General features: G+C 42.6%; 2 protein-coding genes across 3 annotated transcripts in view; one reads left to right on the top strand and one right to left on the bottom strand.

Annotated features, from left to right (window-relative positions):
• pdzd8 (PDZ domain containing 8) overlaps positions 1-14382 on the top strand; it is a 74738-nt gene extending 60356 nt beyond the window's left edge. For both annotated transcript variants that reach the window (XM_021609993.3, XM_090238793.1), the window contains 2 exons: positions 7362-7524; positions 9348-14382. In XM_021609993.3, the coding sequence (XP_021465668.2) occupies positions 7362-7524; positions 9348-11611 (2427 nt within the window). In that variant the 3' untranslated portion in view covers positions 11612-14382. The remainder of the gene's footprint in view (positions 1-7361; positions 7525-9347) is intronic.
• A 576-nt stretch (positions 14383-14958) lies between these two features.
• Positions 14959-21416, bottom strand: part of LOC110528148 (synaptic vesicular amine transporter) — a 20035-nt gene continuing 13577 nt past the window's right edge. The window contains exon 16 of the mRNA XM_021609975.3: positions 14959-18446. Coding sequence (XP_021465650.1) covers positions 18348-18446 — 99 coding nt within the window. The 3' untranslated portion in view covers positions 14959-18347. The remainder of the gene's footprint in view (positions 18447-21416) is intronic.

Below are 21416 nucleotides of genomic sequence, written 5' to 3'. Positions count from 1 at the left end.
ACACACTAATCTGTTAAACAGGCAGCCATAACCAGCCATATAAACCAATCACACTCTCTCAATCTCTCACACATTCTATTCTATATAGCAAAAAAACTGCCCAATCCAGCCAAACCAAATGGAGACCTTTCAAAAGGTTGGGGTCAACATGTTTTATTTACTGGTTTTTCATTTAGGAGCCCTCAAATTTGCAACTGTGATTTCCAAGTGTTTTTCTAAAGGAGCTAATCAACTTGAACAGTGCTCATGTGGACCCCATAGCCAGTGGCCATCCAAGGCTCCTCCGATGGTGCCACTAATTGGACATGGCAGCGAATTGCTGCCTGCCTGCCTCGCAGGGACTTGTACCCTATAACCATACACAAATCGATCTGACATGTGGTATTAGATTAGATTACTGGGCAGCCTAGTGACCGGGAAAAGGATTTGTTTGCCCCAACCAGCATCCGGCAGATGCTCTGCTCACGTGCAACCCCTTGGACCACCCAAGCAGCGCATCGATGAAGCTGGTTTAGCTACGGCTGTGGCATTACTTGGCCTATAAACAGTATTAAAAGGAAAATTGGAGGCAGTAGGAAAAGAAGGGGCTGGTATCGTTAACATGTTTTGCCTTTTGTCAGAATAGTGAGATCACTGCAAGCATTTGTTTTGCATGTTTTGTCTAACCTCTCTAGTTTTGCACCTTTTTCCTCCTAATGTCATGATATTGCTGTGTTATAGTCTAGCATCTAACATGGTGTCTGTCTACACATGGACCTTCATTTAAGAAGTAGGGAGTGCTGCAATTGAACATCTATCATGCTGCTTATCTAAGATTGCTCTGTCATTGAATTTCACATGAATTTGTTCGGCTACATAAAAACAAAGAATACACAGACACATAGTATCTACAAACTATTGAATACATTTTTCTGTACTGGCCAAGTCTTTGAGATTCGAATAAATACTATAACGTGATGAATCAAAGAAAATGTCTGACTGTATTCTTACTCAAGCGTAGGATGGGGCTACAGATTTGTGTATTTAAAGCAGTGATAACTGCTTAATAGTCGTATTAACCTTTAATTTTCTTCTCCAAGGCAGCACAGATATGAGAGGTTTGTTGAAATAGACAGTAAATTGTGCTATTTACATCTGGGCCATTCACTGTTGCTACACTGCCTGTTTGTTTTCTCCTCAGTGAGAAGCAACCAAGAGCTGTCTGTTCTCTTAGTCAATGTTAACTAGATTACTATGTCGCTTCAGCTCAGGTTTGAGATAAATCTCCCACATAAAATAATAAAACAATGTAATTTGAGGGTACAAGGGCACAAAAAAATAACTTTAAAAAGAAATGTTCCGTAGAAAGGAGTTTTTTTGGCACCCATTGTTTTTCATTAGTTGAATTTCAGGTCTGTTTTTGTTCAACACCATTATTTATATCCGCAGTCTATTAAATTTCTTACAGTGGAGGCTCCTCAGAGGAGGAAGGGGAGGACCATCCTCAGTGAAATTCATAAAAATAAAAAGTGAAACATAAAAAAAGGTTATCCTTTTTATAATTTAACTATGCTAAATATATTCATGTCATCAAATAATTGATTAAAACACACTGCAGCACCATAGTGTTGCCGGAGGACATCTAGTTTCCGTCCTCCTCTGAGTACCTTGACTTCAATACAAAACCTATTAGGCTCATGGTTCTCACCCCCTTTCAAAGGTTTAATTATGACTTCCGGAAGATATCCTCAAACCTATCAGAGCTCTTGCAGCATGAACTGATATGTTGTCCACCCAATCAAAGTATCAGAGAATGAATCTAGTACTGCAAGCATAAGCTACAGCTAGTTAGCACTGAAGTGTATAAAATTTGGTGAGTAGTTGACTAAGAGAAAGACAATAGTTGAACTGGTTTGAACAAATTCGTTTCTTAAATTATGGAGAAGCAAGAGACAATTATATTTTGTTCACTTAGCTAGCGAATGCAGCTAGCTAGTTTAGCCTACTCAAACACCCGGCTCAAACAGAGCAGGATGTTATGTTAGCTAGCTGACTATGGCTATCCAACACTGGAACTCTTCCAAGTCAATGTTTTATTGGTTTATTGCCACTGGGGCCTGCCGGTTTAACTGCAAAACTGATTGCTGACTATATACTGTACTGCATGATTGTAGCAGGTTTACTAACGCGTTACTACTAGTAGCTATGTTGACTATGACATTAGCTAACATGGTGACAACAACGGCCAGCCAAAATGATAATGCTGTTTGTAAGTGGCTGCTATCAATGTGAACTGTGTTTGCATGTGATTAGGGGTGTATTCATTCAGGCGGTTGTAAAACGTTTCTTAAACGGAAGCAAATGGCAAAACAGGGAAAAACATAACTGAATTTGTAGTAGCCTAAATCTATCTATGTTTCATTGAGCTGGTTGAATGTAATATAAATGACAGTCATCCAATATGTTGTAATAGAAATAAGGCCATTATCATAAAAAAAAATTGTCCTCTCATCTTAAACGTCACTGACCACCACTGATTTCTTAATAATCAGAAACTTGTTTACTGACACACATTATTTTTATGAATACTTGGATACTAACATCAAGCTGAAACGATTACTAACGTCAAGCTGAAAATATATTTCAAGAGGTTATGCTGGTTTCTCTTATGTTAGTTGAATGAAGCATCAGTGAACATTAAACTGTAACACTGAAGGAGAGCTGTGGGACCGGGATCACATTCTCCAAATGAACGATTCACCCATTTTGATTGTTGTATTGTTTTTGTGCATCTCTGTGCGATGTTCGATCCATTCCCAGGGTCATTTCATGTGTTCATGTGTATCTGAGCTATTGGTGTTCAAGTAGGCAGAAATCTGTCCGGTATGACGTAGAACTGTGTTAGTCTCATTACACTGGAAGTTAATAGGAATATGACTTTTAGATTGCAAGAACATCTATCATACATGTCAGATTTCAATGTTTTCTCTTGAAGGATCCATTGATCATATTTTTGCTGTATTCCTACCTCAAAAAATATATTTAACAGAGGGTCCACCACATTTCTCCTATTTGTCTTCCTCTTCAATCCAGGGTACATTGCATTGTGCCATTGTGAATATCAGACTTCACTCTGTGGCGCATCGATCTGCAGGTTGAAAATAGTGAGATTGTGGACTACTAAATTGATAGTGCGGTTTTTTTTGGGTGATTTTTACAGCTAACTAGCTACTTTACATGCTGATATTAACTTTGGTATTATTGTGTTTAGCTACGTTTGCAGCGGGCCCATGGAGCATTGCGGGTTTTGTAGTCGACTTGAGCTGCAACAGATTTCCACAATGATTTTCACATGTTGATACCCACCTTATTATAATGACAAAATGAAACATTTGTTCACACAAAACATTATTGTCACATATTAGTGTTATTTAACACTAAGTTATAGGAATTAGCGGTTTGGGGTGGATTTTTCCTTTTAATGAGCACCTGGGAGAGAGTAGTGGTCTTATTACTAAATTCAGTAGGGGTTCTCTATCTTGTCCGCCATGTGTGAGTGTTGTGCACATATCACGTGGGAGGGGAGAGGGCACTATTTGCACTTCACAAAAAACTCTGCTCTCGTATGCAGATGACCCAAGGGGTGGAGGAGGAGGCAGATTGGACAGCAGCATCGCTCGAGCAACAGGTGTATACACAAGGATACTGTGTTTATCAGCACAATGGCTTCAATGACTGTCCCTCAACACCTACACACACACACACGCTCTGCAGTAAACCATCCATGTACCTCAAACGTTGATGTCACTTGGCATATTTGCTCAAATCTTGGCATCTGCTACATGGGTAATTTGTTTCTCACCAATTGTAGTTTCAGATGGCCTGTCATTACAATTGCAGTGCACCATGTCACGTATTTATACATTTTGTTCAAAGGCAATGTGTTAGCTTAGCAGAGCATACAATTGTGTTTGTGGGTGCATTGTGGTTTTAGTGTGATGCTTCCTGTAGTGTACATGGGACCCTGTGAACAGTAAATGAACAAAGGATGCAGTAGAGTTGTATTAGTCATAAATGGTGTTGACTCACCAAACTTACTACCTTTACAGAAAAATATATGATCACCGCATAGCTTAGTGCATGGTGAACATTTTTCAGAATGAGTACTTGAAGTGCTGTAGCTTAGAGATACAAGCATAGATTTATTCTACCATGTATTGCTGCTGCCCCTCAACTTCGTCATCTAACTGCACAGCTTTCTAGTGTTATGTCATTGCATTTACATGTCACTCAAGGCAAAATGGTAACATCTTGTACTCCCAGCTCCAGGGGACAGTTATGCTGATGAAGGAATATTCTTCCTCAGGGAGGTGTGTGGCCTCTTCAGCTAATGACAGATAGGCCATCTGTGGGCCAGACCTTCTGATCTTTAGGGACTGTGTACAGCAGCGGTGTAAATTGATGTGGAGCGGGCACTGCACGCCACGGCCCTGGCGAGAGGCCGGTTTACCTGCTCCCTGACGTTATTGGCCTGGCTAAATCCTACGCAGCTCCCACCGTCTCCTCCGTAATTGCCCTTTAGTCGGCGTTCATCCTTGCAAGTAAACCATAATTGCCGCTCAATGACGCCTCTCTGTGAGCGTTTTAGGATAATGAAGCCCCCTCTGTACTTTTGGGGAAAACGGGGACATTGACACAGGATGTCTCTCTCAGGGTGTTGCTGTAGAACAGTCATAACAGAGAGTATTCGCTCTTTCTTCTTTTGTTTAGTCTTACTAGCTACTCTGTAGTTCTAGTGAGCGCCTTCAAGAGGTGACAGGCCTATCAGATGAATAGGATGTGTAGGAGATCTGTTTAAGGCATACAGATGAGCATCAAGCCTAACCCTCCTGCTGAGCTTTATCACAAAGTATTGATACCGTGAAACACTCACTGCTGGTGCACTAACATGAAAACTTTTTGTTTTAATGCTTTTTAGGTTTGTGTCTGACTGAATGGCTAATGCAGAGATCAGTATTTCTTCAGGATGGATGCTGAAACACATGAGGGTCCAGCTGATGGTTTTCACTCAATTGAATTTGCTTAGTGACTATAGCAGTGTATAGCAGGCCATTCGATCTGATGTTCAATTGTCTTTTGTCAGTCGCAGCCTTGTGTGTGATTTGCGATTGACATGCATCATAACCAGCGACTGAAGTGGAGTGCAATGCTTTCAGAGGCAGACATCCTCAGATGAAAGCCTCAGGTTTAGATCACACAGCGTTTCCTCTCCTGGCACAAAGAAGATATTAGCCTCAGTAATAGCAGCAGCACCCTTGATATTCACTCCTGCCCAGCTACTTGTTGAGCTTGAATTGCTTTATTTATTTGTCTGTAAGTGGTTTCAGACCCTCTTCTGAATCTCACTGGCCTCTTCCATTAGAAAGGGGGAAAAATGTGTGTTCTTTGGCAAGATTGTGCCCCATATTTTGACTTTCCTACATACAATATATGTATTGTTTCCTGCTCAATTATGACAAGACCATGCTGTCAACTCTGATGGAAGAGTTTTGACACATATGAAAAATTGGCTTTGTGTGAGAGAGTATATGCCAGCAGCCAAATGGCTAATATCAGAACTCAGAATCAAATATTGCTTGCGCGGGCCAGCTATTCACGAGGCACTACCAAATGGCTACTCAAAGATACACAGTGTTCTTCATCATTGACTTGTGCACAATGTAGCCTAACATGGCAATAGCTTGACGATTTAAAGGCTCTTGTGCACATTTTGTTGTCTTTACAGCTGCTGTACATCGTTGGGTGAACTTAGTGTTTTATTTCCTTTGCAGCCCTCATTGTTTCCCCACTAACACCTGTTGGCTTTTAAATGTAATTAGGGCATTCTAGGAAAGGGGTGCAATGTGGCCAGATCCGGTTGAGCCTTGAGGCAGGGACCTGCATTAAATGAATTAGGAAAGTTTCAAATGAAAAGGCAGGTTCCTTGGTCTACAGGATTTAGAGACAGGTAATAGGACTGACTGAACAACTGCTGTCCACACCATATTCCTGTCAGTTGCCACCATTGTGACGAGGCCTACAGGCTATTCTTATGGTTCACACACTATTTGTTGTGTTTCTATAGTACTGGAAGTCTTTTTAAACCATGTGTGAACATAGTCAAGATAATCAGCAATACTGTACGATTGCACAATCGTTTGATTTCCAAATGTTTGTGCAACAGTAAAATATTTTTTTGTCGTAAAAATACCTGAAACATTTTTAATAGAAGTAGAGACCATTTATGAGCTGTTCTTGCCTACCGTGTCACATTGTGATAGACCCACATGTAGCTTAGGTTCTGGACTGATCTCTTTATCGCCAAATTTCTCCTGAAGGTTCTTATCCAAGGTTTGAAATCATCTGTCAGCTTCAAATGAATCAACTACCCTCTGCTTGTCAACTCGTATAGATCATCTGCTTCTTCATCCCCGCCCCTAACTCGATCAGTGCCCTCCTCGAGAATTAGAACAAATGACAGCTGGGAAATTACAGTCGTTTGTCTCCGTCTCTCTGGGTTCTCTGAGTCCCCTCTGTCTCCCAGACCACTTCCCCTCCTACCTATCCCCTCGTCTTCCTCTCCTCCCACAACCATCAATCTCTCATCACATTTGACCTCACATTCAAGATCTGACAGACATCAACTTCCTCCACAATTCTATAGTTGTGTTGGTGTGTATGCCATTTTGATAGTTGGAATCGTCCCATGATGACATGGTATTATGAGAATCTGCATAGAAGACGGGGGGACTCTACATTAGAAGTACTGCACTATAGCAACACGTTGTCATGTTGCATTGGCCCAGGGAGACACAAAGCAGGTTGCCCCGACATCATAACAGGTGCATGGTGGGATACGTGACTTGTGCTCAATGTGCTGTGACAGTGATTGAGGCATCTGGTAAACTCCAGGGGTGAAATTGACCCATAATTGCAGACCTTCCTTTATCTCTGAATTAGCATGCAGTGTTTTACCGTCATCTAACCCGAAGTGTGGAGGCAGACTTCTTGTTCTGAAACATTAGTCTTCTCTCTTTATATACCATTTAGTCCTCTGCTATAAATGGAGGCCCTCACAAGAAGCTGCGTGTTTACTTAATGTCTAGAAATGAACTTCTTCAACTAGGTCTAATATTGTTGTATATTTGTATGCTGTAAGGGTATGCTGCCGTTAACATTCTTCAATTTAACGGTTTTGTGATGGTTTAAGGCAGAGTAGCCTAAAGGATAAGGCTTACTGCATTTTCTTCACTGTTCTGAAATAGATAGCATGCTTAAAGTGATGCTAAGTTGAGAGTTCTAATGTGTGTTCGTTTCTCTCTGTCTGTGTGTGTGTGTTTCAGACGGAGGTGATCAAAGGACCCTTTGGCAATGTGGGTATGACGTTCAGGCACGTCCCTGCCTGTGAGGGTGACGCAGTCCATGTCAGCATCGAGACGGTCACTCCCAACTCTCCTGCTGCCCTGGCAGACCTGCAGAGGGGCGATCGACTCATCGCCATTGGAGGTAAGACCCTAAAACCATGCAACCTAACTAGCATGATCTGGCAACCCGGAGAATGTTTGAAGTGACTTAAGATCAGTAGCATACAATAACACTGGAATGCATGTTGTTTTGGTATATACAGTGCCTTGCGAAAGTATTCGTTCGGCCCCCATTGAACTTTGCGACCTTTTGCCACATTTCAGGCTTCAAACATAAAGCATAAAGATATAAAACTGCATTTTTTTGTGAAGAATCAACAACAAGTGGGACACAATCATGAAGTGGAACGACATTTATTGGATATTTCAAACTTTTTTAACAAATCAAAAACTGAAAAATTGGGCGTGCAAAATTATTCAGCCCCTTTACTTTCAGTGCAGCAAACTCTCTCCAGAAGTTCAGTGAGGATACTTTGTAGCGCCACCTTTTGCTGCGATTACAGCTGTAAGTCGCTTGGGGTATGTCTCTATCAGTTTTGCACATCGAGAGACTGAAATTTTTTCCCATTCCTCCTTGCAAAACAGCTCGAGCTCAGTGAGGTTGGATGGAGAGCATTTGTGAACAGCAGTTTTCAGTTCTTTCCACAGATTCTCGATTGGATTCAGGTCTGGACTTTGACTTGGCCATTCTAACACCTGGATATGTTTATTTTTGAACCATTCCATTGTAGATTTTGCTTTATGTTTTGGATCATTGTCTTGTTGGAAGACAAATCTCCGTCCCAGTCTCAGGTCTTTTGCAGACTCCATCAGGTTTTCTTCCAGAATGGTCCTGTATTTGGCTCCATCCATCTTCCCATCAATTTGAACCATCTTCCCTGTCCCTGCTGAAGAAAAGCAGGCCCAAACCATGATGCTGCCACCACCATGTTTGACAGTGGGGATGGTGTGTTCAGCTGTGTTGCTTTTACGCCAAACATAACGTTTTGCATTGTTGCCAAAAAGTTCAATTTTGGTTTCATCTGACCAGAGCACCTTCTTCCACATGTTTGGTGTGTCTCCCAGGTGGCTTGTGGCAAACTTTAAACAACACTTTTTATGGATAGCTTTAAGAAATGTCTTTCTTCTTGCCACTCTTCCATAAAGGCCAGATTTGTGCAATATACGACTGATTGTTGTCCTATGGACAGAGTCTCCCACCTCAGCTGTAGATCTCTGCAGTTCATCCAGAGTGATCATGGGCCTCTTGGCTGCATCTCTGATCAGTCTTCTCCTTGTATGAGCTGAAAGTTTAGAGGGACGGCCAGGTCTTGGTAGATTTGCAGTGGTCTGATACTCCTTCCGTTTCAATATTATCGCTTGCACAGTGCTCCTTGGGATGTTTAAAGCTTGGGAAATCATTTTGTATCCAAATCCGGCTTTAAACTTCTTCACAACAGTATCTCGGACCTGCCTGGTGTGTTCCTTGTTCTTCATGATGCTCTCTGCGCTTTTAACGGACCTCTGAGACTATCACAGTGCAGGTGCATTTAAATGGAGACTTGATTACACACAGGTGGATTGTATTTATCATCATTAGTCATTTAGGTCAACATTGGATCATTCAGAGATCCTCACTGAACTTCTGGAGAGAGTTTGCTGCACTGAAAGTAAAGGGGCTGAATAATTTTGCACGCCCAATTTTTCAGTTTTTGATTTGTTAAAAAAGTTTGAAATATCCAATAAATGTCGTTCCACTTCATGATTGTGTCCCACTTGTTGTTGATTCTTCACAAAAAAATACAGTTTTATATCTTTATGTTTGAAGCCTGAAATGTGGCAAAAGGTCGCAAAGTTCAAGGGGGCCGAATACTTTCGCAAGGCACTGTAAATATGACTTTAACATGTTATTTTTCTTCCGGGCAGGTGTCAAAGTGACATCCTCTGTCCAAGTGCCCAAACTGCTGAAGCAGGCAGGGGACAGGGTGCTGGTCCTGTACGAGAGGCCTGTGCGTCACCAGAGTCCCACCGTGGGCCTGGGAGCCCTCCAGGAGGGGCTGGGCCAGCTAGAGGAGCCCAGCTTCATCCCTCCACCGGGGGGCTACGAGGAGGACCCGGCCCCCATCACCACACTCGCCGACATAGCCGACAGCAAAGACATGGACTGTGAGTTTGAAGACTTGACTGTGGACCCCAAGCCTAACCCCCTTAGCAGTAGCGTGGAGGCCAAGGAGGATTTCCTGTCCGTAAACCAAAGCCCCAAAAGGACTGTGACCAATCTGGCCTCAAAACCCCTCGGCAGCATATCGCCCATCCTCAACCGCAAAATGAACCTGGCAGGGCTTCAGTCGCCGGCCAGATCCCCACCCACACCAAAGCCCTCGCCACACAAGAGCATTGAGCCAGGAGAGGGGCCACAGCGCCCCACCGGCCCCCCTCCACCCCCACCCACTCGCCCGCCGGTGCCTCCTAGACCCCACATTAAATTAACGTCCGCCTCTTCTGAAACCCAAAGTCTGCTGGAGGGGAGTGAAGCTACCAACGGGGCTGAGAAAACTCCAGAAAAGACTCAAACACACTCCACAGGAAGCAATGGTGACAAAGGCAGTGTTTTGACGACTCCTGTGAAACAGCCCGAACCAAAGCCAGCAGTCAAACCACCCGAACCCTGCGAAGAGCCGCCAGCGCCCCCCTCCACTCCCAGCAAGCAGGACCTGGCCAAAGACAAGGTTTCTGAGAGCTCCATCAACACCCGAGACAGCATGGAGGATCACTCAATGTGGGAGTCCTCAGAGATCATGTTCCGCAACCGGACGGCCCACTGGGGCCATGCCTCTGTGGTGTTAGAGGTGGAAAGCAACCATAAGTACCTTAACGTGGCACTGTGGTGCAAAGACCCCTTCAAGCTGGGCAGCCTTCTGTGTCTGGGCCACGTCAGCCTGACACTGGAGCACGTGGCCCTGGAGTGTCTGTCCACGTCCTCATCTGAGTACCAGAACACCTTCAGGCTGGAAGCCCCAGAGCCCAGGGCCAGCGTCAGCCGCACCGCCCTGCGCAGCCTCAGCACCCACAAGGGCTTCAACGAGAAGCTGTGCTACGGAGACATCATCCTCAACTTCAGCTACCTGGCTGATGGAGAGTCAGAGACGTGCGGCGGGCTGGCGGAGCGGGAGAAGAAGGCCAGCATGCCGGACGAGGAGCTGAGGGAGAGGGAGAGGGAGCAGCCTTCCTCTATTCCCAGTGATGACCTGGCCTACAGCACCATGCAGCTGGTGGAGGTGCGCCACAACTTCCAGGACACCCAGTTCCAGAACCCCACCTGGTGCGAGTACTGCAAGAAGAAGGTGTGGACCAAGGCTGCCTCCCAGTGCATGATCTGTTCCTACGTCTGCCACAAGAAGTGCCAGGAGAAGTGCCTGGCCGAGCACCCTCTCTGCGTGGCCGCCACAGACCGACGCAGTGCCGACCCGGAGGCTAAGTCCACCATCAACCGTGCCACCACAGGCCTCAGCCGCCACATCATCAACACCGGCTCCCGTCTGCTCAACCTGCGCCAGGTGCCCAAGAGCCGGCTGGCAGAGCAAGCGGCTGACGTTGTGCCCGACGTGGTGCACACCCCCGACATCTCAGACAACGAGAGCAGCGATACAGAAACCTATGCCGGGGCCAGCCCCTCCAAGCATGCAGCCGGCGTCACCACCAAGCTGGTAAGGAGGGAGGGAGGACTTGATGACAGTGTATTCATCGCGGTGAAGGAGATCGGCCGGGACCTGTACCGGGGCCTTCCCACCGACGAGCGCTCGCAGAAACTGGAGCTGATGCTGGACAAGCTGCAGCAGGAGATCGACCAGGAGCTGGAGCACAACAACGCCCTGATGCAGGAGGAGAGGGAGACTGGGGACGCCCGGAGGAAGGCTCTGATCACGGCCGCCCTGGCCAAGTCTGGGGAGAGGCTCCAGGCTCTCACCCTGCTCATGATCCACTACCGGGCAGGCATCGAGGACCTAGAGTCTGTGGATAGTGCCGGCACCTCCCCCTCGGAGCCACATGGCCTCCAGGCCAAGGGCGGGGCCTTGGAGGAGGCAATACTGGGGACAGAGGTTTATGACAGTGACATATGCAGCCCAGTGGAGGCTCAGCTGCTGGATGACATCACAGAGGAGCAGATTTGTGTGGAGGCGCTCCACTAGAGAGGATGAGGCATGGGCTTGAGACTTACAACAAAATCATTGGAATCTTTTTCTTTGGGGGTGGTGGGGTTTAGGTTACCATCTGAAGATTATCTGAAGTGGTCTGGTGAGGGTGCAATTGTTGTTTTGTAAACCAATCGGTCATGCGATTCATTCTTGTTTTTTTTTCTAGTTTTCTTAGTCATACTTTTAAAGGGAAGCTGGAAAGCTAGATTGTGACCTGCTTCAATTGGCATTAAGAACAGTCTCCCAAGTCAATCTGTAAGTGCTTGGATTCAATAAAAGTTGAAAACATACTGTACATTAATATTCCATTCTATTTTAGCTTTTATTGACGTTAATTCATTTGTTTTCCTTACAAGGCACCTTGAAACAAAACATATTTTCCTATTGCTTAAATGTTTGTATTCAATGTTTTAAATGGAACTGTTCGATATTTTATCACTTCAAGTTACAGCAACCGCTTTTCAAATTTGGCATAAGATTACAATCAAAATGTGATCACCATAGCAGGAGCTATGCAAATTGCAAATGGTTCTGTTTTTATCTAAATTGTCTTTGGGCAAGGAAATAAATATTAGTGTAAAATATATACTGTATAATATATACTGTATAATATATACTGTATAATATATATATATATATATATATATATATATACTCAACCATATGGAAATGTGTTTTGTTTCAGATGATGTACTTTTCATGTCAGTCATATCTTCTGTTTGAGTACTTTTAAATAATGCATAATCAAGTTTTTGAGGTCACCCATGACTTTTCTCTTCTTTTTTTTAGTTTTTGGAGGTTCTGGAACTACAAGCTCATGTGATAATTCAATGAAATGGGCAATAATGTGGGGAAGATAGTGGTCTATCCCTGTCATCCTCGGTTTAGTGTTTGTCACCGAGGCCAAACATGTTTGACTATGTATATGACCCAATGTTTAACCAGCATATTAACTGTACATGTTATTTCTTTCTGTTACTTTTTTTCTGGGGGAAGGGATATAGGGATGTAATAGTTGTTTCTAATTAAGTTATTTGATTAAACACCTGTTGTCTTCCCCCCCCCCCCCCCATCCAAATGGTTTATTTGTATGGATATAATAACCCTGAACTAAAACTCAACTCAAATATGGTGGTGGTGGTGGTTTTATCCGATCATGTTACTTGAGAATAAATGCTTGCTGTTCAAATTCTTATTGATAGATGCAAAGTATTTATGTATTTATGGCAGAAAATTCATTTATTTGGTTAATTTTGTGATGAGTGTTGTTGTGTAAGATACAGGAACACGTGGATTTCTTTTTGTTTTATTGTATGTATATCGGTCTTTATTTATGTGGTTTGGTGACGGGTGTTGGGTCTGATTTTGATGAATACTCAGAGCAGTTAGGCTGTGATTGTGTAAAGTTCTTGGCCTTTGAAAGTTGTTCTCAATTATGGACGAATGTATGTCCATTTCTATGTATGTGTAAATACAGTCCAGCACAAACCCTCTACAGAAATGCAACCACTGTTCTACCCCAATACAGTGATGTCATCATGACAGGGCCACAAACAAACTCCATACAAAACTATTACAACTGTAGTAAGGCACAGAAGAAAAAGCTCTGCTTTTAGGATAAGGAAAGCGTAATTCTCTTCTCAAGGGACCCAAAGCCTCTGGATAGGATCACTAACTACGGGTGTGCCCGAATACCCATAGCTATACTCCTAAATAGTAGGCTGTTTGAATATGCGAAAAAAAACAATGTTTTATAGTATGTGAAATGTTGAAAATCTAGTATACTTTAAATGCCCGGATGTCATACTCATTTCAGCTTTTTTATCTAGTAGAATACGCTGCACACTATTGAGGAAGATAATTGTCTTTTCACACCCACGTTTGTTGGAGAACAACTGATAATCAGAATAAGGAGCACGCTCTACAAAAAATATTACATGGTGGGGAACAAGCGCGCATTCGATGACGCCTTCTCAGTATGGATGAGTAGTATGTTGATATTTGTTGCTGACTGCATACGTTTGTACTCAACAGTATGTTCTAAATAGTATGTAGTACGATTAGTACACCGTATGCAGTTTAAGTAGTAGGCAAGCAAGATTTCGACACAGCCTATGACTCCTATTCTATTCTCACCAGGCTCATTGAAATCACAGTGCGTTTCTGTGGCTGTGCTGCCATTGCTTCAGCATAGGACCAGAGATGGTGAAGTAGCTCTTTGGGTCAGACAGGAGATGGAAGAAAAAGGGTGAGGGGGAAAGAAAGCTAAACTAAATTCTGTGCAATAGACGTGATGCTCTTGTTGAAGCTGGCTTGGCTGCTACTTGTTGATCTCTCTTCAATTGTTGTATATTCAGATTGTCGTGCAATATTTTTGTAGGAAATGAAGACAAAAGTGATAATCGGGAAAGGATTCTTCAGTTTTCTATTTCTCGTTGTTTCTCTCCATAGAAAACCATATCTGACCGTTAGGTAACTTGGGACCCCTGGGCTGGAATTGAGCTGATGAGAAGAGTAAACAAAAACACATTTTGGGCTGTCATGCTACTTCTGCTACTGCTGCTGTTGTAACTCTGTACTCTCTAAACCCATTCATACGCTCCTGATCTGTCTCTCCCTACGATTCACAGTATACTAACATAGTGTCATGGCTTTCTGCTGCGGATTTTTTTTTTTTGTAAGAGGGATGTTGTACACGGTTCTAGAGATGGATCATGTGATGAAGCGCTATTGTACATGGCCTCAATAAAAAAAGCTCACCTGAAGTCCATTTGAGTTCCTGTGTGTTCCTACTCTAAATACTCTTTGAATTAAGCAATACTGAACTCATTCTGAAGATACTGTAAGACTTTAAGGTATTTTCTCAGTCAGTATAACATTACGTTGGTCTAATGCCCTTTCTCTCACACTGGCCTGTTCTGTAGACACAGGGAAAGATAGCACAAGACCGATGGCTGTCTTTTAACTGTTAAGGCTCCTTGGTTGAATGGGAAATCATTGTTTATATTTGACAGTTCCTTGGTGGAATGGGAAATCATTGTTTGAGCATCTGGTAAGTAATTGGAGCCCAGTGGTGAGATGGACATGATGATTAGAGTGTGTTGTCTCAAACATGGGGAACTGGTGACACCCCCCTATCCTCAGTCTGCTCCCCCAACATCCTCATGTCTCCCACTACTGCTTCAAAGACATCAAGAATAGGTGTCATTTCTCCTCAGTCAACAACAATTAATCATACAAAAAAAAAACATGTATCAAATGTAGGTTGGTTGAATGTACTGTTTAAAAATTAAAAATAAATGGACATCCAATGCTAATGTTAACATATTCCATCCAAACACGTTTCCAGAGTATACAACATTTATTTTTGTTTCCCATCCCCACTGAGTATCAACATATATTACACAATCAGCACACTTTACACGTAAACAACCAGTCCAGATTATAAAAGGTCAACATTAGTTTTTTTGTACCAGTTAGTAAGTATTTGATATACACACAAACCAATGACATACATGTCAGAAGGCACACACACCAACATGAGCACACACACATTTTTGTGCATGTGTGCAATACATTTCACACCCAAACAAATGACAACAAAAATATATGCATCTCCACAATATATAATCAATTATGTAACCTACATGACCCAACAATGTATTGCAAAATAACGACAACCTCTCAGAATAGTAGCCATCTTGACATAAAAATATTTTCATTAAGGGTGCGGCGAATTTAAATATACATTTGAGAAAATAATGAAACTAATATTGAAGTTATCAGGTAATTATCTCTGTCAACTCCACCACAGACAATTTGGCTTATATCATTAATATACAATGAAACTCATTCGAGTGTCCATTCAAACAGACCTGCAATCCAGCAAACCCAGGGTTCGGCAAATAACAGTCCATATACTTCAAAATGCAATCTTATTTGACATTTTGAATATGGGTTATTGTGCTGTTCTGTGGCAAGGGCATTAAAGTATTTTCAAAGATTTTTACATATTTCCAGGATATCTAGATGTCAGATTTGCTTGAAGAACCAAATAATGGTTTATAATAAATGCACTTTACCAAACAATTACATATATATTTGACATTTATTAGCTGTGCTTTGTATGCCTGACTTTTTCTGTTAGATCACCATGATTTTGACAAAAAGCAGAATAGTGGATGAGTCTATTTTCATTTTCTGCTTCAGGACAAATAGGAGAGGAGAGGGGGTGGGGAAAAGGGAGGGGCCCCTTCATGGCCCTGTGCTGTGGATTAATACTGGTGACTGACTGCACACAAAATTCACTAATGACATGTGCAGGCCAGGGCCCAGTCAGCCATTCAAATCCTCAAACTTAAGTGTGTATGTATACTGAGTATACAAAATATTAAGAACACCTGCTCTTTCTGTGACAGACTGACCAGATGAATCCAGGTGAAAGTTATGATCCCTTATTGATGTCACTTGTTAAATCCACTTCAATCAGTGGAGATGAAGGGGAGGAGACCGGTTCAATAAGGACTCTTTTTAAAATCCTTGAGACGTTGATTGTGTAAGTGTACCATTCAGAGGGTGAATGGGCAAGACAAAAGATATAAGTGCCTTTGAACAGGGTATGGTAGTAGGTACCAGGCACACCAGTTTGTGTCAAGAACTGTAACGCTACTGGGTTTTTCACGCTCAACAGTTTCCATTGTGTATCAAGGATGGCCCACCACCCAAACAACATCCAGCCAACTTGACACAACTGTGGGAAGCATTGGAGTCAACAAGGGCCAGCATCCCTGTGGAACGCTTTCGACACCTTGTTGAGTCCATGCCCTGACAAATTGAAGCTGTTCTGAGGGCAAAAGGGGAAGATGCAACTCAATATTAGGACGATGTTCCTAATATTTGGTATACTCAGTGTATGTGCATGCACTGCTGGACAATATAATAAACTCTCATTTCATTTTGGAAACAATGTATGCTGTGCTTTCTCTATTGTGTGTTAAACAGCTAGAAAAAGGGTCTACTTTTTGATGACCTGGAAGTGATCAATACATTCACATATAATAAAGTTAATGCTCTCAAGGGATTAGCTTAACTAAGGTTAAAATTGGTAAAGATTGGGACCTAAAATTGAACCTTAGTGCTTGAAAATACATTGAGTTTCTACTTATTTTAGGGATTAACACTACTGGGAAAGTGTACTTAAAACACAATAATAATCAGTGCATGTATCTTTGATAACACTTTGAGAGTGTTTTCTTACTAACAGACAACATGACAAAACAGACTGATCACCTCAATATCCTCAATATTCTCTCTCTGCTAAACCAACCAATTAACATACTAGAACTGTCCTTGGAGTTAAATGGTGTGGATATCTAGACTCTGATAAAGTGCTTATGGAATTTCTCCTCTCCTTAAGGTGATGTTTAATCAGAGACAACTAACTAAAGCTGTGTCCGTATGTGTTTACTTTTCACCACAGTATATTTTATGGCTTGTCATATCAATAGGGAAAGTTAAAAGAATCGTAGTTACACATCATCTACCTAAACATTGTATTGACACAAACACACTAAGAAAAGCCTATAAGATATATGTTTCCAATTGTCTGTAAATGGAGCTGAGGGTAAACAGAAAGATCCAATTCTATTATCTGTATTAAAAAATCACTCAAATATAAGTCTTACTTTTCCACACATTCAAATGGCTCCAAAATGTACAAATAAAAAATGCAAAATTTGTTTTTTATGAGCTGAGGTATTATTTACAGTGAAAATGTGTTTCATTAGCCATTTTTTTATGTGGAAGGTGAAACTAAGGATGATATTGGAGTGATGCTGTGTTTTTTATGTGGTATAACATCCAAATAGCCATAAGCAGTCAACCCAGGACAACACTGGATTCTGGGGATATAACTTTCTATGACTTCAAAGGTTTCAGTTCAGGTATTTCCTCAAATCGAATGTCAACGTAAAAACATGTTTGTAGGATCAATGAAAAAAAGGCCAATTTCAAGGTAGAATGTAACCCATACATTGTGATTTGCCTTGTCCAAAGCAGTTAACTAATTCTCATTCCAAATGTATTGAGTAACTTGTATAGACTAAGTAATACTTTATATCTAAATAATTTACCATCTCATCATAATATAATTATAATCAACAAATAGAATGACAAACACTAAAGCAGTGTTCTCATAGTGCCTTGTTCGAGATGTTGAATCTGATCCAAAGTCAGTTTCTACACAGATAGAAGTAACTCTCTACCCCCATTTGTTTCATATTTCTGTATTAGATATGTTGATGAAGACTGTTAATGGCCAAAAGGTGAATTATTAAGACAGGTTTGTACTCCTTGCTAACCTACAGTACACAATTTGGTGATCTATAAGATCACCGTCAGCTGAACTATCCAGTAAATATGACTCAGAACATTCTACTATTCCGGCCTATGAAAACCCTGTTTTGACACGTGTTCCACTTCCATTGGATAAGGCTGTTGGCTAAAAATAAACACAAGCAGCGTGCTTGTGACCACAGGGGGATGAGAACAACTTTGGTTTGCTCCAGTCGTACGATCACAATGACATAGAACAGTGAAGACCGACCGCACGGAGGACATTCACATCGAAACAGCTGGGCTGTTTTTTTTTTTGTATTTTCAATTTTTATCTCTGTTTTTGTACAACAAAATAGATCCTCTGGAAGGTAACATACCTGTCTGGTGTCCATTACTACTCATCATACTCTGTCTCCATCTCTTCGTACTCTGTGTTCCCTTGTGTTGAGTATGATCGGGTCTTCATTGCGCAGTTGGAGTCCATCAAGATGGCCTGAGAAGAAAACAATTGTCTAGAGTCAGAGTACAACCCAAAAATGGACCATAAATGGAAAAAGAGAATAAAATGGTCAGCAATAATTTGTTATCAAGGATAAAAGTATCAGAGGCGAAAGATGTCTCGTTTGAAAACAAAGAGCATTGTACTGTGGTTGTATCGTATACAGTCATGTAGCTTTGAAGGAAGACAACTACCTAGGCTAATTTATTAGTCTGCCTCGAGAGGCATAATTCTTTGAACCTTTGTCACAATATCTAGTTACAGAGACACCCATGTGCAATTTATAAAAGATTTTCAAACTATGTAGATTCACCACCACCATCTACCCCCAAAATGTGCAACCAAAGGGGAAACTACCCTGAGTGTACAAAACATTTTCCTAATATTGATTTGCACCACCCCCTTTTGCCCTCAGAACAGCCTCAATTCGTCGGGCCAAGGCGTTGAAAGTGTTCCACCTATCCCTCCACCATGTGTACAATCTATCCACCTATCCCTCCACCATGCCCACAATCTATCCACCTATCCCTCCACCATGTGTACAATCTATCCACCTATCCCTCCACCATGTGTACAATCTATCCACCTATCCCTCCACCCTGTCCACAATCTATCCACCTATCCCTCCACCATGTCCACAATCTATCCACCTATCCCTCCACCATGTGTACAATCTATCCACCTATCCCTCCACCATGTGTACAATCTATCCACCTATCCCTCCACCACGTGTACAATCTATCCACCTATCCCTCCACCATGTCCACAATCTATCCACCTATCCCTCCACCATGTGTACAATCTATCCACCTATCCCTCCACCATGTCCACAATCTATCCACCTATCCCTCCACCATGTCCACAATCTATCCACCTATCCCTCCACCATGTCCACAATCTATCCACCTATCCCTCCACCATGTCCACAATCTATCCACCTATCCCTCCACCATGTCCACAATCTATCCATCTATCCCTCCACAATGTCCACAATCTATCCACCTATCCCTCCACCATGTACACAATCTATCCACCTATCCTTCCACCATGTGTACAATCTATCCACCTATCCCTCCACAATGTGCACAAATAAGCTATCCTCTTCTACCTGCCCATACATACTGTAGCTTACTCATACTCTAAACCAGGGGTCTCCAACCTTTTCTAGCACGAGAGCTACTTTAGGAAAATCAAACACAGAGAGCAAGTAATGTATTTTTAATAAACAACTCTAAGGGGGGCCCTTTAAAATCTGAGATTTTTTCCCGCCAAAGTATGTTTTATATTATCCCAAAAGATTTTTCTCAGTTAAAATGTTCCTGGTTTTCCATTTTTTTGTTTTTCAGATTCAAAATTACAATTGTTCCTGGAGAAACAATAAAATTGGATGTTCTGAGTCCATGTCAATGCTTAAATCACATCAGTAAACCTTTTTTTTGGGGGGGGTCTGGAAGAAAACTAGTACATTTGGATTTTGTAATTCCCCTTTCATTGAGCATCTGGCCTTTTAAAACCCCAGCGTCTATCCGTAAATCTAATTTGCATAATCAAATAACCAATTCCATCCGTTCTAAAATAGAGATATCAGAGTTTTGGCATTGGATGCGTGTCAGTCTACTCCATCAGCCTATGTAACACTTCCGCACCTGCAGAGAAAGGTGACAGAGCTAGAGCAGTGTTTGTCATATCATGAGACATCACAAAATCGTTTGTAGCGTTTTGCTCTACTCCATTTTGCTCTACTACCCCCACAAGCATCTTGGGACTCGTCTGAAGTCGTTACAGCCGATCTGCCAATTTCTGTCTGTAGCGTCCGGACACTTCGGACTAGACGCTAATATGACCCCTCTGCGTCAAGGTGAGACTCTTACAAACACGTGCATTTTGCTCTAGGACAACCACAGGCCTCACAAGACTCGTCTGAAAGTCGCCCGGGACCAGTCGGAAAAATGTATGAAAGACACCTGCTCATCGAACATCTCATTCCAATATTATGGGCGTTAATATGAAGTTGGTCATCCCTTTGCTGCTATAACAGCCTCCACTCTTCTGGGAAGGCTTTCCACTAGATGCTGGAACATTGCTGCGGGGACTTGTTTCCAATCAGCCACAAGAGCATTAGTGAGGTCGGGCACTGATGTTGGGCGATTCGGCCTGGCTCACACGTCGGCGTCCCAATTCATCCCAAAGGTGCTCGATGGGGTTGAGGTCAGGGCTCTGTGCATGCCAGTCACGTTTTTACACACCGATCTCGACAAACCATTTCTGTATGGATCTCGCTTTGTGCACGGGGGCATTGTCATGCCTTCCCCAAACTGTTGCCACAAAGTTGGCAGCACAGAACTGTGATGCTGTACCACTAAGATTTTCCTTCACTGAACTAAGTGGCCTAGCCCGAACCATGAAAAACTGTCCCAGACCATTATTCCACCAAACTTTACTGGTATCTGCCAAACCCAGATTCGTCTGTCAGATGTTTAAGCATGATTCATCACTCCAGAGAACTCGAAGTCCAATTGCGGCGAGCTTTACACCACTCCACCTCACGCTTGGCATTGTGCATGGTGGTCTTAGGCTTGTGTGTGGCTGCTTGGCCATGGAAACCCATTTCATGAAGCTCCCGATGAACAGTTCTTGTGCTGACGTTGCTTCAAGAGGCGGTTTGGAACTCTGTACTAAGTGTTGCAACTGAGGACAGACGATTTTTATGTGCTATGCGCTTCAGCACTCGGTGGTCTTGTTCTGTGAGCTGTTCTGTGAGCTTGTGTGGCCTACCACTTCACGGCTGAGCTGTTGCTCCTAGACGTTTCCACTTCACAATAACAGCACTTACAGTTGTCCGAGGCAACTCTTGCAGGGCAGAAACTTGACGAACTGACTTGTTGGAAAAGTGGCACGTTGAAAGTCACTGAGCTCTTCAGTACGGGCCATTCTACTGCCAATGTGTGTCTATGGAGATAGCAT

This window comes from Oncorhynchus mykiss, chromosome 1, assembly GCF_057628025.1.
Source record: "Oncorhynchus mykiss isolate SJ-2025 chromosome 1, ASM5762802v1, whole genome shotgun sequence".
NCBI classification, from domain to species: Eukaryota; Metazoa; Chordata; class Actinopteri; order Salmoniformes; family Salmonidae; genus Oncorhynchus; species Oncorhynchus mykiss.
The sequence above is the reverse complement of the archived record's forward strand: the minus strand, read 5'-3'. Positions and strand labels throughout refer to the sequence as shown.